The sequence below is a fragment of the Electrona antarctica genome (assembly GCF_951216825.1).
Source record: "Electrona antarctica genome assembly, chromosome: 17".
In the NCBI taxonomy this organism is placed as follows: domain Eukaryota; kingdom Metazoa; phylum Chordata; class Actinopteri; order Myctophiformes; family Myctophidae; genus Electrona; species Electrona antarctica.
Window position 1 is genome coordinate 18,183,386 of NC_136798.1, and position 14,855 is coordinate 18,198,240.

At 45.3% G+C, this 14,855-nt stretch overlaps 1 protein-coding gene across 2 annotated transcripts in view; it reads left to right on the forward strand.

Moving 5' to 3' along the window:
• plcb4b (phospholipase C, beta 4b) overlaps positions 1-14,855 on the forward strand; it is a 45,953-nt gene that overhangs the window by 27,616 nt on the left and 3,482 nt on the right. For both annotated transcript variants that reach the window (XM_079525515.1, XM_079525516.1), the window contains 12 exons: positions 151-253; positions 1,096-1,260; positions 4,818-5,022; positions 7,462-7,550; positions 8,060-8,213; positions 9,877-9,926; positions 10,683-10,748; positions 12,355-12,470; positions 12,630-12,705; positions 13,072-13,247; positions 14,029-14,130; positions 14,776-14,833. In XM_079525515.1, coding sequence (XP_079381641.1) covers positions 151-253; positions 1,096-1,260; positions 4,818-5,022; positions 7,462-7,550; positions 8,060-8,213; positions 9,877-9,926; positions 10,683-10,748; positions 12,355-12,470; positions 12,630-12,705; positions 13,072-13,247; positions 14,029-14,130; positions 14,776-14,833 — 1,360 coding nt within the window. The remainder of the gene's footprint in view (positions 1-150; positions 254-1,095; positions 1,261-4,817; positions 5,023-7,461; positions 7,551-8,059; positions 8,214-9,876; positions 9,927-10,682; positions 10,749-12,354; positions 12,471-12,629; positions 12,706-13,071; positions 13,248-14,028; positions 14,131-14,775; positions 14,834-14,855) is intronic.

A 14,855-nucleotide genomic window follows, 5' to 3' on the forward strand; every position in this document is an offset into this window, starting at 1 on the left:
CTTACTGTAAGATAACATTAAGTGTGTGTGTGTGTGTGTGTGTGTGTGTGTGTGTGTGTGTGTGTGTGTGTGTGTGTGTGTGTGTGTGTGTGTGTGTGTGTGTGTGTGTGTGTGTGTGTGTGTGTGTGTGTGTGTGTGTGTTGTGTTCAGCTACCTGCTCAAGCCAGACTTCATGCGGCGGTCGGACCGGATGTTTGACCCCTTCTCAGAGACCCCCGTGGACGGGGTCATCGCCGCCACCTGCAGTGTACAGGTTAGGGGGCAAAGGTTACATCCAGGAAGGGACTCTCACCGCCAAAGAATAAACTGTATCCCAGTGATGGTTGAAATCACTTGAAAACGATATCTCATCACAACAACATTGTGAATATTTCGTATTGGCTATACAGCCCATAATCAAACAATATCCTAGATTTGACATGACTTTGTTGGTTGATGTTTGTTGTCAAGAAACAGAAAAAGAATAGTAGTTTATCACATTTCAGCTGTAGAAAGGTTTTGGTTTTGGTACAAAGGTGCAATGGCCACTAGATGGCACACTCTCAACACCTGTGTTGCATGAGGTTCTTTATTTCCCTGACTGAAAATGTGATTCCACACCTTTTTAAAACATCTGTGGGTGTTTTATTATATTATTAATATTATTTAATTACTCATCTTATTCATCTTCATAAAGATGTTACCAATATGACTCTATAAACACGCAGTGTGTTTTGAGGTTGTAGATCTGCACGTAGAATCCCCAAACTGACTCTCCCTGTCTCTCCTCTGTTAAGTTTACTTGATTAGATATCATAAGATTTTAGACAAAATCAACTGTAGATTTTGTCCACTGCATTTTTTTTCGGCAGGCCTTGTTGGCGTCATAATGCCTGATTTTACACTTGGTTGCATGCTGAAGATAGCTGATCTACAAGGTTGTAGATCAGATATTGTGTGAGCTTGTAGATCTGCTATTTGTCTTACTGGATCTCTTCTCCCTAGTCCCTCCCTGACATTTTAGTCTCATTTCTATTTGTTGACAAAAGTGTCAATATATTTAGTCTTTCAATCAGCCAAATTTTGTCTATATTTTTTCCCCGTGTGTGACTCCAGGTGTTCTCGGGCCAGTTCCTGTCCGACAAGAAGATCGGTACGTATGTGGAGGTGGACATGTACGGCCTGCCCACCGACACCATCCGCAAGGAGTTCCGCACGCGCATGGTGATGAACAACGGACTCAACCCTGCGTACAACGAGGAGCCCTTTGTCTTCAGAAAGGTACAATTTAGGCATTTAGCAGATGCTCTTAATCCAGAGCGATTTACAGTAAGCAAGAACAAAAACATGGTAACACATCAAAAATAGTCATCATACGTAAGCTAAGAACCTAACAGTGGAATATCTATATAATGAAACTATGCATATACACTATAGAGTGCTATGTCTACATAAAATTGCCATCTAAGTTACATCAATTGAGCCTATGCATACGCCTGTAAGGTCGTTGAGGCTAGGGAAGTGGAAGGGGGGATGCTGCGGGGGGGGGGGGGGAGATGCTGTGGGGGGGGGGGGGCTGCGGGCAAAAAACAAAAGGAGAGGCACAAGGTTTACAAAGAACACACTGCATGCTTTATTAGAATTGTCTGTCTGCAGTGTGAATGCCCGACGATTTATCTGGACAATAGCGGGAGAAAGGGGGGGGGGGGGGGGGGGGGGCACGGAAACGAGTAAGGAGTGGTGTGAAGAGAAAACTGTGAGGAAATGAGTGTGACTTAATATGGATAAGAGAGGAAAACAGATGAATAATGGAGAGAGAGGAAGAGAATGAGACAAACAAACAAAAAAACCTGATGCAGAACAAAGGGAGAAAAAGAGGGATCGAATGTACAGGAGAAAGAAAAAAAGGTTGTTAGGAATAGAGCAATTTGGTAGACTGCCTAAAAGGAGGAGTGTAGAACATGAATGAAAAAGAACAGATTATGAGAAAGAGAGAGAGAGAGGATCGATCAGAAGATGCAGAGATAATGAAATGTAGACGGAGAGAGAGAAGATGTAAAGAAAGAGTCAGAGAGATAGGGAGAGTGAGGTGTGTGCGTGCGTGCGTGCGTGCGTGCGTGCGTGCGTGCGTGCGTTCGTGCGTGCGTGCGTGCGTGATAGTGCTGCTCTCAGCAGAATGAGGAGTCTCTCAGCCATGACTGTGACTCCGGTTCCCTAACACACACCATCAATCACGGACTGCCGCAGTGCTGCTACACACACTCACAACATGCGCGAGCAACACACACACACACACACTCTCTCTCATGCACAGTGATACACATAGCTATCAAATGGGCAATATGAACAGGACTCCCTACTAACCGCACGCACACACACACACACACACACACACACACACACACACACACACACACACACACACACGTACATCATTAGACATGCATCCATACACACAGCTGCCTGAAAAGTACAGTAGGCTACACTCTGCCAGCACACATGCATATGCATGCGTGGGTGCACGCACGCACACACACACACACACACACACACACACACACACACACACGCGCTGGCTTCCACAGCCCAGCCTCAGTGTCCCTGGGTCTTTATCTCACCTTCACTTCTCTGTAGTTATTAATCATCGGCCCTTCTCCATTCACTTATCTATGTACACAAGGCCACCTCTCTCTCTCTCTCTCTTTCTCTGACACACACGTGCGTGTACGCACACACAGCTGTAAGAGATAGCAGCATTCCATGGCTGTGTTCACAGAGTGTATGGTGTTGTTAGTAGTGTGTGATAGAGACGGTCTGCTATCACCACTGCCTCCTGCACTAGTGCACTACTACAGCGTCCCCAAATATATTGATTGATTGAATACTTTATTAACACGAGTGTTAAAGGTGGGGTAAGTGATATGTTTTGGTTAAAACTAAAAAGTATTTTTTTGTTCAAATGTTAAATATTCTGATAGTGATCATTGCTATATTATTGGTCCGGTGACAGGGGTCTACCTGTCTCTCCAGCTCTTTAACACCTTGAATGCCCGTATGTAGTTGGAACCAGTAAATCAGCGCACCCAGCCATTTGTAGCTTCAGAGCCATGAGGTTCCATTTGGTTCCAAACTATCCTTTAGCTGGAGACCCCCTGGAACTCTTTCAAGGACCCCTGGGGGTCCCCGGACCCCACTTTGGGAACCACTGGTTTAATCTGTATCCTGACTGAGTTCTATATCCTGATTGGATCAAATGGTGTAATGACCTGAACAAACACAACCACTTATGATTTAAGTTGTATTTGTAGCTGAGCACCCACTGCCTAAACCAAGGGCAGCATCCAGAGGAAGCACACCTGCGTTTCTTTCTTACAAGCACTATAGCAATGAGTAGTACTATCAGAATATATACAATATATCACTTTTAGCAGTACATGTAGTATAAAGTCAAAATGCTAAAAGGATAGCACCAAAAGCCACAAAGGGCTTGTTTCCATTGTGGTCCATTGTACTCAATTCATACATTACGTTACATAATGGTAAAAGCTCCAGTAGCAGAAACATATAACTTTACAGAGAAATTACGGGAGGGGGGCAAGTTACATATCTCTGCTGTCCGGAGGAAACCTCAGAACTCCAAAATGTTCATTTTTCAGGAAATGAAAAATATACGTTTTTAAGGAAATTAATTATATTTTTAAACGATGCAATACTGCCTCATCAAAGTTGGTTTTGTGACTTTAGATAGAGAGGTGGTGGAGTTAGCTGTTTTAGCAGAAAGTTGCGTTTTTTACTACTTTCCATTGGTTCAATATTTTCGAAACAACACACAGACGTAAAGGGTGATTTATGGAAAAAAAAATCAAAAACCTCAAAATTTGAGTTATGAGGTTTCTTCCGGACAGCAGCGAATATTTTTTTTGTTCTTGGAATAACTGCACGATGGGAACTGTGCCGCAAAACGAAATTCACCCACTTTAACTTGTAAAACCGTGATGTGACAATAAAGTTGATTCTGATTGTGAATTCATATCATCCACCCAGCACCACCTCCTCTCATGACTGCATTCTCACTGCATGACTGTTACTGCACTGCCTATTAAAACACCTATATGGTCAAACTACAGTGCATTTAGTAAATGACCCACAATCCCTGTAGCTTGTGCATGTGTGTGCGTCCGTGTGTGCGTGCACATGCGTGTGTGCGTGTACATGCGCACGTGTGCTTAATATCAGCTGAATGTGTCTATCTTTCTCTCTCCTCATCATTCTCCCTCTCTCTCTCTCTCTCTCTCTCTCTCTCTCCCTCATGTTCTTTTCCACCCATTCTGTCATCTCTTATTCTCTGCAAATATTCTTCACTGCTTCCAACTAACCCACTTTCTTCATCCTCCACTATACCTCTCCCTCTTTCTTTCTAATCTTACTCATCCTCCCTCCCTTCCTCTCTCTCCCTCCCTCCTCTATGCCTTCTGTCTTTCCCCCGTCTCCCTCGCTGCGCTCTTCCTCATCCCTCCCTCCCTCCTTCTCTCTTCCCTCCATTTCTCCTACCACCACCTCCCCTCTCTCCTCTTCTTCACTCTCTCCCCCCCTTCTCTCCTCTCTCCTCCCGCTCTCTCCTCACGCTCTCTCTTCTCTCTCTCCTTCTCCAACTACAACCATTTCTGCTCCACCCCTTCCTCCCTCCTTTGCCTTTCTCTCCCTCTATCTCTCCTGCCCTCCTCTCTGACTCTCCTCCTCACCCTCTCTCCTTTTCTCTTTCTCCCACCACCATTTCCTTCTCTCTCTCTCTCTCTCTCTCTCTCTCTCTCTCTCTCTCTCTCTCTCTCTCTCTCCAGGTGATCCTGCCAGACCTGGCGGTGTTGCGCATTGCCGTGTACGATGACAACAACAAGCTGATTGGCCAGCGGATCCTGCCGCTGGACGGCCTGCAGGCGGGATACCGCCACATCTCCCTGCGGAACGAGGGCAACAAGCCTCTGTCGCTGCCCACCGTCTTCTGTCAGATCATCCTCAAGACATACGTCCCAGACGGCTTCGGAGGTGAGCGGAGAGAGAGAGAGAGAGAGAGGGGGGGGAGAGAGAGAGAGAGAGAGAGAGAGGGGGGGGGAGAGAGAGAGAGAGAGAGTGAGAGGGGGGAGGGGAGGGGAGAGAAGAGAGAGAGAGAGAGAGGGGGGGGGAAGAGGAGTGAAGAGAGGCTGGTAGGAATGGAGACATGGAGAAAGAAGGGAACAAGCCTCGGTGACTGCTTGCCCATCTTCTGTCAGATCATCCTCAAGACATACACACCAGATGGCTTCAGAGGGGAGAGAGGTGTGTGTGTGTGTGTGTGTGTGTGTGTGTGTGTGTGTGTGTGTGTGTGTGTGTGTGTGTGTGTGTGTGTGTGTGTGTGTGTGTGTGTGTGTGTGTGTGTGTGTGTGTGTGTGTGTGTGTGTGTGTGTGTGTGTGTGTGTGTGTGTGTGTGTGTGTGTGTGTGTGTGTGTGTGTGTGTGTGTGTGTGTGTGTGTGTGTGCTCGCGTGTGTGCGCCTGCGCACTGCGTGCCCGTTTTATCAAGTTGCCATGGTGCATTCCCAGCTGGCCCTGTTACACCTCATCCCCCCCCACGCACACACACACACAACAGAGAATGTGTCACTGTATTCAGCTTATTCATGAAGGACAGTGAATTGGTTGATGTAACCGCCTCTCAAGAGGAGAGGGGAGGGCAGGAGAGGAGAGGCGGGGTAGATGAGAGAGGTACATCTTGGTGTCTGTCTGTCTGTCTGTCTGCCTCTCTCCCTCTCTCAGTGTTCTGCCTCCAGTTGGCTTGAAGCGCTCAGAGTAATGGCACGGAGACAATGATAATGGCAACAGCTCTGCGGTGGCGGGCAGCATTGTACTGTAGGACTCAACTGAACGACACATTTGGACTTGTCATTAAACACAGCCAAGGGGCAGCATCACAAGGGGTCCAAGTATCCCATTAACTCCACCAACTATTAGCTTTGTTCTTCAACACAGCCTCACAGACAGCCTGAACTGACAGCGTGAGGAGAAATGTGTGTTAAAGAAGTGTTGTTATCTACAAATTCAATAAGTCTCTGCATGTCTGTAGGTACTGTATATCTCAAGAACCATTCATCCAATTGACTTAAGTTCACACTTGGCGAGTGCATTGCCGAGGACCCAGGGGAACCCTGCAGTACCCAGGGGAACCCTGCCAAGGACCCAGGGGAACCCTGCAGTACCCAGGGGAACCCTGCCAAGGACCCAGGGGAACCCTGCAGTATTGAGTAAGAAGTATTTCAGAGGAGCGGTTTGTCATGGCGGGAATATTAACCTTACTTCAGTATGAAATAATATTCCCACGGGGGGTAGAGTCCATGTACTGTATTTATTATACGAGAGCTCGCGGAGACTGCCCCATGCATGCAAATGGCAGCCTCTTGAATCTGAATGTCAGACATGTGTACCGTTTATAAAGAACAGGAACACACAGATAGATGGAGGCTCGGTTAGCAGCAGCAGCACCAGGAGCCAAGCAATCAGCCCGTCTCTGAATGGCCATGCACTCTGAAACTCAATGTGACTCAGTCTCCACATAGCATTCTGTTGTTGCAAGGAGATGTGTGAAAAGCACTTTACACCACTAGCACTTTAAAATCAAAACACACTGCCTCTTCTTTTGTATGCCGTCATTATGTCCAGCTCAGTGTCAGTCGTACGCTTAAAGGACCACTTCACCACTTTTCAACCTATCTTCATATAATAGGTCCTCACTAATAATCATGAAAAAATGGCGCAATTTTTTTCTACTCTGTCTGTGTCTCATAGGAGGGCTGTGGGCAGTTCAGAAACCGTCCTCCAGTGACATCATCAATGGGGAATACAATAATAGAAACTGCAGGTTTTCTAGTCCTGAAAAGTTGCAATGCGAAAATGGAAGCCATCGTTCTCACGATAATGAAAATCTAAACATTTTTGTAAAGAAATCTTGTTTAAAAAAAAATCTGCCTAATGATGATGTCACTGGAGGATGGATTCTAAACTGCCCACAGCCCTCCTATGAGACACAGACTGAGTAGAAAAAAAATCGTGCCATTTTTTCATGATTATTAGTGAGGACCTAGGCTATTACTGTATATGAAGATAGGTTGAAAAGTGGTGAAGTGGTCCTTTAACCACTATTTGCCAATAAAGAAGAAAGAATGTTTTTGTGGCCTGCTAGTTATGTGCTTGAACCGCTAACAGGTGACGTTCTTTCCTCATTACGTTCCCAGACAGATTATTACAGCTGGAGAACCAGAATGGAACCAATAACTTTCACATAACAAGGAGAAGCCCTACACAACAAGTTGCTCTGTGTGCGTGCGTGCGTGCGTGCGTGCGTGCGTGCGTGCGTGCGTGCGTGCGTGCGTGCGTGCGTGCGTGCGTGTGTATCTTACTGTTGAATCATGATGTGTTATTGATCATGATGTGTTATTGATCATGATGTGTTACAGCTATTGTGGACGCCTTGTCAGACCCCAAGAAGTTTCTGACCATTGCAGAGAAGAGAGCAGACCAGATGAAGGCTCTGGGGATTGACACAGTACGTGTGTGCCGGCACACACACGCACGCACACACACACACACACACACACACACACACACACACACACTAGTGATGCTAATCTTGGGGAAAAATACAACCCGCGTGTGCCCGCATTCATGATAATTTGACCCGCCCCAGCATTTCTTTACTCAACCCGTTCAACTTGTGTATACTATTTGTGTATACTATTTGACCCGCCCCAACCAAAGAGTTAACATTTCTTGACCCGCTCTGACCCGCAGGTAACCCGTGGGCACCCGCGGGTTACAGGTCGACCAGCGCATCACTAACACACACACACACACACACACACACACACACACACACACACACACACACACACACACACACACACACACACACTCAACTAGACAAAGACCAATACCAAATTAAATCCATGATGTCCGTGTGTGTGTGTGTGTGTGTGTGTGTGTGTGTGTGTGTGTGTGTGTGCGCGTGTGTCTGCGTGTGTCTGCGTGCGTGCGTGCGTGTGCGTGCGCGTGCAGAACGACATAGCGGACGTTCCCAGTGGCAGCTCCAAGAACGACAAGAAAAAAGGGAGAGACGGCACTGTGAAGGCCAACGTGACACCGCAGAGCAGTTCTGACATGGCCCAAAACTCCAGCAGCACACAGAACAACACGGGAGAGACCAAGAAAGGTAGACACGTTTTAACAATGCATTCATTCATGTCCACATAAAGGAGAGACTACAAGTACACAAATATTAAAGGTGCAGTTAAGTGTTGTGTTTTCATGATACAATGAGCATGTCACTCAGTACTCTATGGGTATAAGTAACACTGTTTCCACCATATGTGGCGGCTGCCAATTATAGTAGAGGGTAGAGACACTTTTTGGTGACCTGTTTTGCCTCCACACACGCACGCACGCACACACACACACACACACACACACACACACACACACACACACACACACACACACACACACACTGCAGACATATATGACCACAACCACATGGGCGTACAACAGTGGTGCACAAACTGTGGGTTATTATAAATAAGTAGCACGTTGGGTGGATCATGACAAGTATGGATCAGTATTTCTGGGCCATTGCTGAAAAGGTTTGTGCATCCCTGGCGCAGAGGTAAAACACTCACTCGCACCAGACACACAGGTAGGCACTTCTTAAAACATTATTGTATCAAGGCCTTTCCATAGATTGTAACTTTACTTTGTTTGATTCTTACTTACATTTTATTTCTTACTGTATTTCTTTTACTATACATAATATTGCCTCATTATGCCTGATGATAGTACTTTAACAGTTTTTTCTTTGTTTTTTTGCTTTTCAATATTGCCCACTCGGCACCTATTGCACGCCTGTCCACCCTGGAAGGGGGTCCCAACAATTCAGATTCTTCCCAAGGTTTCTTCATCTTTTGTTTTAGTTTTTAGTTTTTCCATCAAGGGCCCGGTTGAGGCTGTAAGGACACGGGATGTTGTTGCTTTAGTTTGTTCATCTTATGTCAATGCTTGCTTTTGTCACAGGGCCTTTCCACAATGTAGACGTTGAACGTTTGTTCACTGTCTTAACCACTTGAACCCTAGCATTAAGCAAAAAGTTCTACAAGATGTGAGCTTATAGATCGACAATTTTCGGCGATGAGATTTGGTGTAATGAGGAGGAAAGAGCAGACTAAGTACAGAAACAACCCCCCCCCCCTGGGCCTGGGCCGACTTAGCGGTCCAGGCACCTTGGCTGGTAATCCAGCATGACAGTGTGTCGCGGGATCGAGTCCCGACAAGCTTTACTGTATGTCTTCCCCCCACCTCTCTCCCCGTTTCCTGTCTACCTTACTGTAATCTATCAATAAGGGCTAAAAAAAAAAACGTTTAGAGGGTTTAAGTGGTTAACGTTTTTAATTCACTTCACACTGCACTTGCTGCACACGTCGGCATGTTTTTGTTCTGTTTTACGCAAAGCACATTCATTGTTATATTGTTGCTGTTGTGCAGAAACCTCGTATCTCCATATTCTTTGTGTTTTTGAGGGATATTAATGCCCTACTTGACCATACTACATTGTCGCACAAAAGTATAAAAAAGCAGATTTACCAGCATCTTCACCTTGTCGATCTGCTATGTTTGATTTTGAATCCTTAAATGAACAGTTTTGGACATATGAGGTTTCCACCCGACAGAGACTATCATATCTACAGTATATGCAGTTAGTTGTGAACATGCAAAACACAAATGTCTTTATGTGAACATGTAGTGTATACTTTCCAGCACTCTTACTGTATGTATCTGCACTTATTTAATTCACATGCTAATCACATACATCTTATCTATTCCAGATAATGCACTTGTGCCTAATGTCAGCATCGATGACTTGAAACAAATGAAGGTTGGTATTTTGCCTACAGAATGTATCAATTGTTTATTGTAAAACATTTATCTCTATCTATGTTAAAGCAGCTTAAAATCTATCTTTTATCCCTTATGAAGTGTTATTTCGTAGTGTTTTACTCATGTCAATGTAACCAAAAAACTAAACCTCAACATTATACTTAAACATACTTTGAACATACAGTGGATTTTCTGTGGTCTGCGGTTTTCTCTGTGTGTTCTGAAGCCTTTTGAGCTGCAATGAAAACAGGCAAAATCCCTCAACAGTGACTGTCAAATTCTTATGTCATATATGGGATTTGTGGACTCTTACCTTACAGTCCACAGGCAAATCAGAGCACTTGTTTGAGCCAGAAAACCCCAGACCACAGAAGATCTACTGAATGTTAAAAAAATCTGTTTTTTTCGGTGCAATTGATCTCACAAAACATAAAAAAAGAACAATTACAAAAACCTTTTTTTATGTCACGATTACTTTAAAAAGTCCAAAGCAAAAGATTCCAGTTCCATTCCAAATCCAGTGAACGTGTTAACCCAATAAAGTCCTGCCATGTTTTTGCCTGACAATGATAATTCATCCTTACTCTAACATAATAATGTCAACCACTTGAGGTGTGGTGTGCATTTGGAAATGGCGTCAAAAGTATTATGAACACAGAAGGCCTTAATTTGTGGGTCCGATGTTCAAGCCTGCATCTCAGTGAATCTGTCCATTACGAAGCGTTTTGTAATCTAATTGTTTCTCACCCTGCAGACGTACCTTAAACTGATTAAGAAACAGCAGAAAGAGCTGAACGCTTTGAAGAAGAAACATTCAAAGGTGGGTGGTTGTTACACAACAGATCTGTTAGCCATACGAAAGATCAATTACGCCGGACAAAGACTCTGAGACAAAAGGCTGAGGGCAGTAGAGAGACTGATAGAGAGAGAGTAGGAGACAAAGAGAGGGATGGAGACCGACAGGAAAGGGAGGTACAGTACTACCTTTGATCTTACACACACATGGCTGGGGGCGGCCATAGCTGAATGGGTAGAGGTGCCATCTGGGAATCCCAATGTCCCTGTTTCACCCCCGCACCGCCCAGTCTGTATGTGTCCAAGTGTCCCTGTTTCACCCCCGCACTGCCCAGTCTGTATGTGTCCAAGTGTCCCTGTTTCACCCCCGCACCGCCCAGTCTGTATGTGTCCAAGTGTCCCTGTTTCACCCCCGCACCGCCCAGTCTGTATGTGTCCAAGTGTCCCTGTTTCACCCCCGCACCGACCCAGTCTGTATGTGTCCAAGTGTCCCTGTTTCACCCCCGCACCGCCCAGTCTGTATGTGTCCAAGTGTCCCTGTTTCACCCCCGCACCGCCCAGTCTGTATGTGTCCAAGTGTCCCTGTTTCACCCCCGCACCGCCCAGTCTGTATGTGTCCAAGTGTCCCTGTTTCACCCCCGCACCGCCCAGTCTGTATGTGTCCAAGTGTCCCTGTTTCACCCCCGCACCGCCCAGTCTGTATGTGTCCAAGTGTCCCTGTTTCACCCCCGCACCGCCCAGTCTGTATGTGTCCAAGTGTCCCTGAGCAAGATACTTAACCTCCTTAACTGCACCCTGGGTGCCGAATTAATTATTACAGTTGGGTGCCACCGATATTGTCCCTTATCACGATTTTTCAAAAATAGCAGACCTACAAGCTCATAGCGCGCCACTCGGTGGCGCGCTATGAGCTTGTAGATCTGCTATTTTTCAATAGCTAAATTATAACATAATGTTTAAAACACCAAAAGGGGTTTTGCGCAGATCACGCAAACCTCAGCAAAAAGAAAAGGACAATATCGATGGCCTCCAACTGTATGTTATGAGCTCCCACTGGTCCTAATGATGAGGATGGGTAAATGCAAAGGACACATTTCACTAAATGTTCCAATATTTATATTTCACTTTCTAGCATGAAGCGTGTCTTAACTCCGACCATGCAGACCACGTGGATGTTTCATAGATTGTACTGTGTGGGTTTGCAAACGTTGCATGGTGAGGGGCTTTAGCCAGTCTTGCTCTTATTAGCCTGCTGCATAAGACATCTGCTCAAATCAGGACCCATCCGTTGCCTGAACACAAATGTCCGATGTGTAGATCATGTAGTGAGCTTTTTTGAGTGGTGGAACCACTCCAAGGAACAGCAATGTCCGTGTTAACCTATGTGACAATGTCCGTGTTAACCTATGTGACTATGAGTACCAGTAGGGGCAAATGTGGCGCTGTTGTGCCAGAAACGGAGAGAGAGAGATAGTGCTGCAGTTCACACGGGTGTGATTTTTAATTTTTTAAATGCATATTAAATAATTGACCAACCCAACCAACAAACCGACCCCTGTCATTTACTATTCTAATTTCTAACTGATATCATGTTTTGATTTGACAACGTGTCCATGTTTCCCCCTCGCCAGGATCAAAATGCCATGCAGAAATCCCACTGCACGCAGGTGGACAAGTTGGTGTCTCAGCACGACAAAGAGAAGATGGCGCAGGAGAAACTCCTGGAGAAGGCCATCAAGAAACGAGGGTGAATGGGAGAAGCATGAACTTTTAATAACCGTACCCGAGTCTATGAACACAATGACCATCTGTTATTTGAAGTGGTTTGTTGGAGGAACTTCAGAAGTACGTTATGTGACTCCTGTGGTCCCAGGCTCAGTGTGTCTGGTCTCTGGTGTCCCTGCAGGGAGAACAACTGCCAGGAGCTGAAGAAGGAGACTGAGGATAAGATCCAGACGTTATCCACAGACCACAAAGCTAAGGTACGTCTGGTCTGTCTTCTTAATGCAGAGTGAGCTTGTAGCTCCGCCCTGCGCGCGTGCGCGTGCGCGTGCGTGTGTGTGTGTGTGTGTGTGTGTGTGTGTGTGTGTGTGTGTGTGTGTGTGTGTGTGTGTGTGTGTGTGTGTGTGTGTGTGTGTGTGTGTGTGTGTGTGTGTGTGTGTGTGTGTGTGTGTGTGTGTGTGTGTGTGTGTGTGTGTGTGTGTGTGTGTGTGTGTGTGTGTGTGTGTGCACAAACACTGTGTCTTATATCTGTTTTGTGTGTTGATTGCACCTGGGTATGAACCTGTGCATCTCCCGTGCATGTGATGTGTGTGCGTCTCCCGTGCATGTGATGTGTGTGCGTGCAGGTGAAGGACATCACAGCGCAGCACACTAAGGAGTGGTCGGAGCTGATCAGCGGTCACAGCATTGAGGAGCAGGATATGAAAGACAGCCATGTCACCCAGCAGTGTGAGCACCTCCGAAAACTACTGACCTCCGTCTCGGAGCAGCAGACCACGCAGCTCAAACTCATCCACGACCGGTGAGGAGGAACCAACACACACTTGTTTTGATTGTGACTGTTGATCGGTTGGCACAAACCTCATATCTCCATATTTGTACAGTATCAGTAACAGTATGTCACGGGTTCTTCCTATGGCTCACTATTTAACAGATATAGGAGCTACCCTGACCTAAAAGATGTGAGTGCGTGTGTTGTTTCGTGCGTGTGAGAGCGTATGTGTCATAGTGTTGTAGGCGACTGTATGTACTGTATATGTCAAACTACGGTAAATTAAAAGCGGCACCGTCCCCCTTTACATCAACAACCTCCCATTTCCACTCCTAAAACCTGAATTGAAAATCTGATATGATATTATTAATTAACTCATTGACCGCCGTCTAGTGGTGGCTTAGTGTGGCGCGGGTTGCCATACATTATAAGTCAATGAGCGAGGCTCTTAACTTGAAAGCCGTTTTGGCCGGAAGCTGCTGAGTCAGGAAGTAAAAATCCGCTATGTGTCGGGATTGTCATTTCATCCACCCAAAACATACTTTTTGTAAGCAAAATACTATCGTTTAGATAAATCAGCCGCAAACCAAGATTGTTTTTTGTCTAAAAAGATGATTCCGAGATATTGACGTTCTAAGAAGTTGTGTCCCCATAGAAAGCATAAGCCATTTCCGGTTTGTGCCGTTTTCTTTTCACAGAATTGAAACGGAAGTGTTATGAGGGAAAACTGTATGCAGCTGATCACCGTAATCAATTGTTATTAAAAAAGAACCTTATACCTTATATCTACCTGTCTGTTGCTTCATCACAGGCAGAGCAAAGAGATGCGTGCCAACCAGGCCAAGTCGTCCATGGAGAACAGCAAAGCCATCAGCCAGGACAAGAGCATTAAAAACAAGGCTGAGAGGGAGAGGTGGGACGTGCACACACACACACACACACACACACACACACACACACACACACACACACACACACACACACACACACACACACACACACTTCTCGCAAAATATGGCTTCTCACAAAATCCACACATTCCATATCAAACGGTATCCAAATTAAAGAAATATTGAGAAGATTTCCTCTGTCTTAAAATGTATTTCTCTTTTTTGTTTTGCCTGTCTGTACTTTATATGCTCTATGAAGCACTTTGATTCAACCTTGGTTGGAGATTTGCTGTACAAATAAAGTTCCATTTGATTTGATACCCCTTTTTTCTTTGCTTTTCTTTTATGTTGTTTCTTATCTAGTCCAGCACCTTATGTTGGCTTACATAATACAGTCATATGTACAGTATCACCACCACCACACACAGTACTATAATAACCATTTCTAGCACACACAGATGGAGGATACACATTATACCTGCAGGATCCCACATTTAATTATTAGTTAACCACAAATTTAGCCACTTTAGCCCCGTTCTTTTTTTTAAAAAGCAGAATTTCGTTCTTTTCGTAATCATTATTTGCCAATTACGACATGCCCAAAATAGTGATGGCGTGTTGAAAGTGGTTAAATGTTTGACCTTGTGACTTCTGTCTCTACTCTTCAGGAGAGTGCGAGAACTGAACAGCAGCAACACAAAGAAGTTTCTGGACGAGAGGAAAAGGGTTGGTCCCTCTCTTTGTTTTT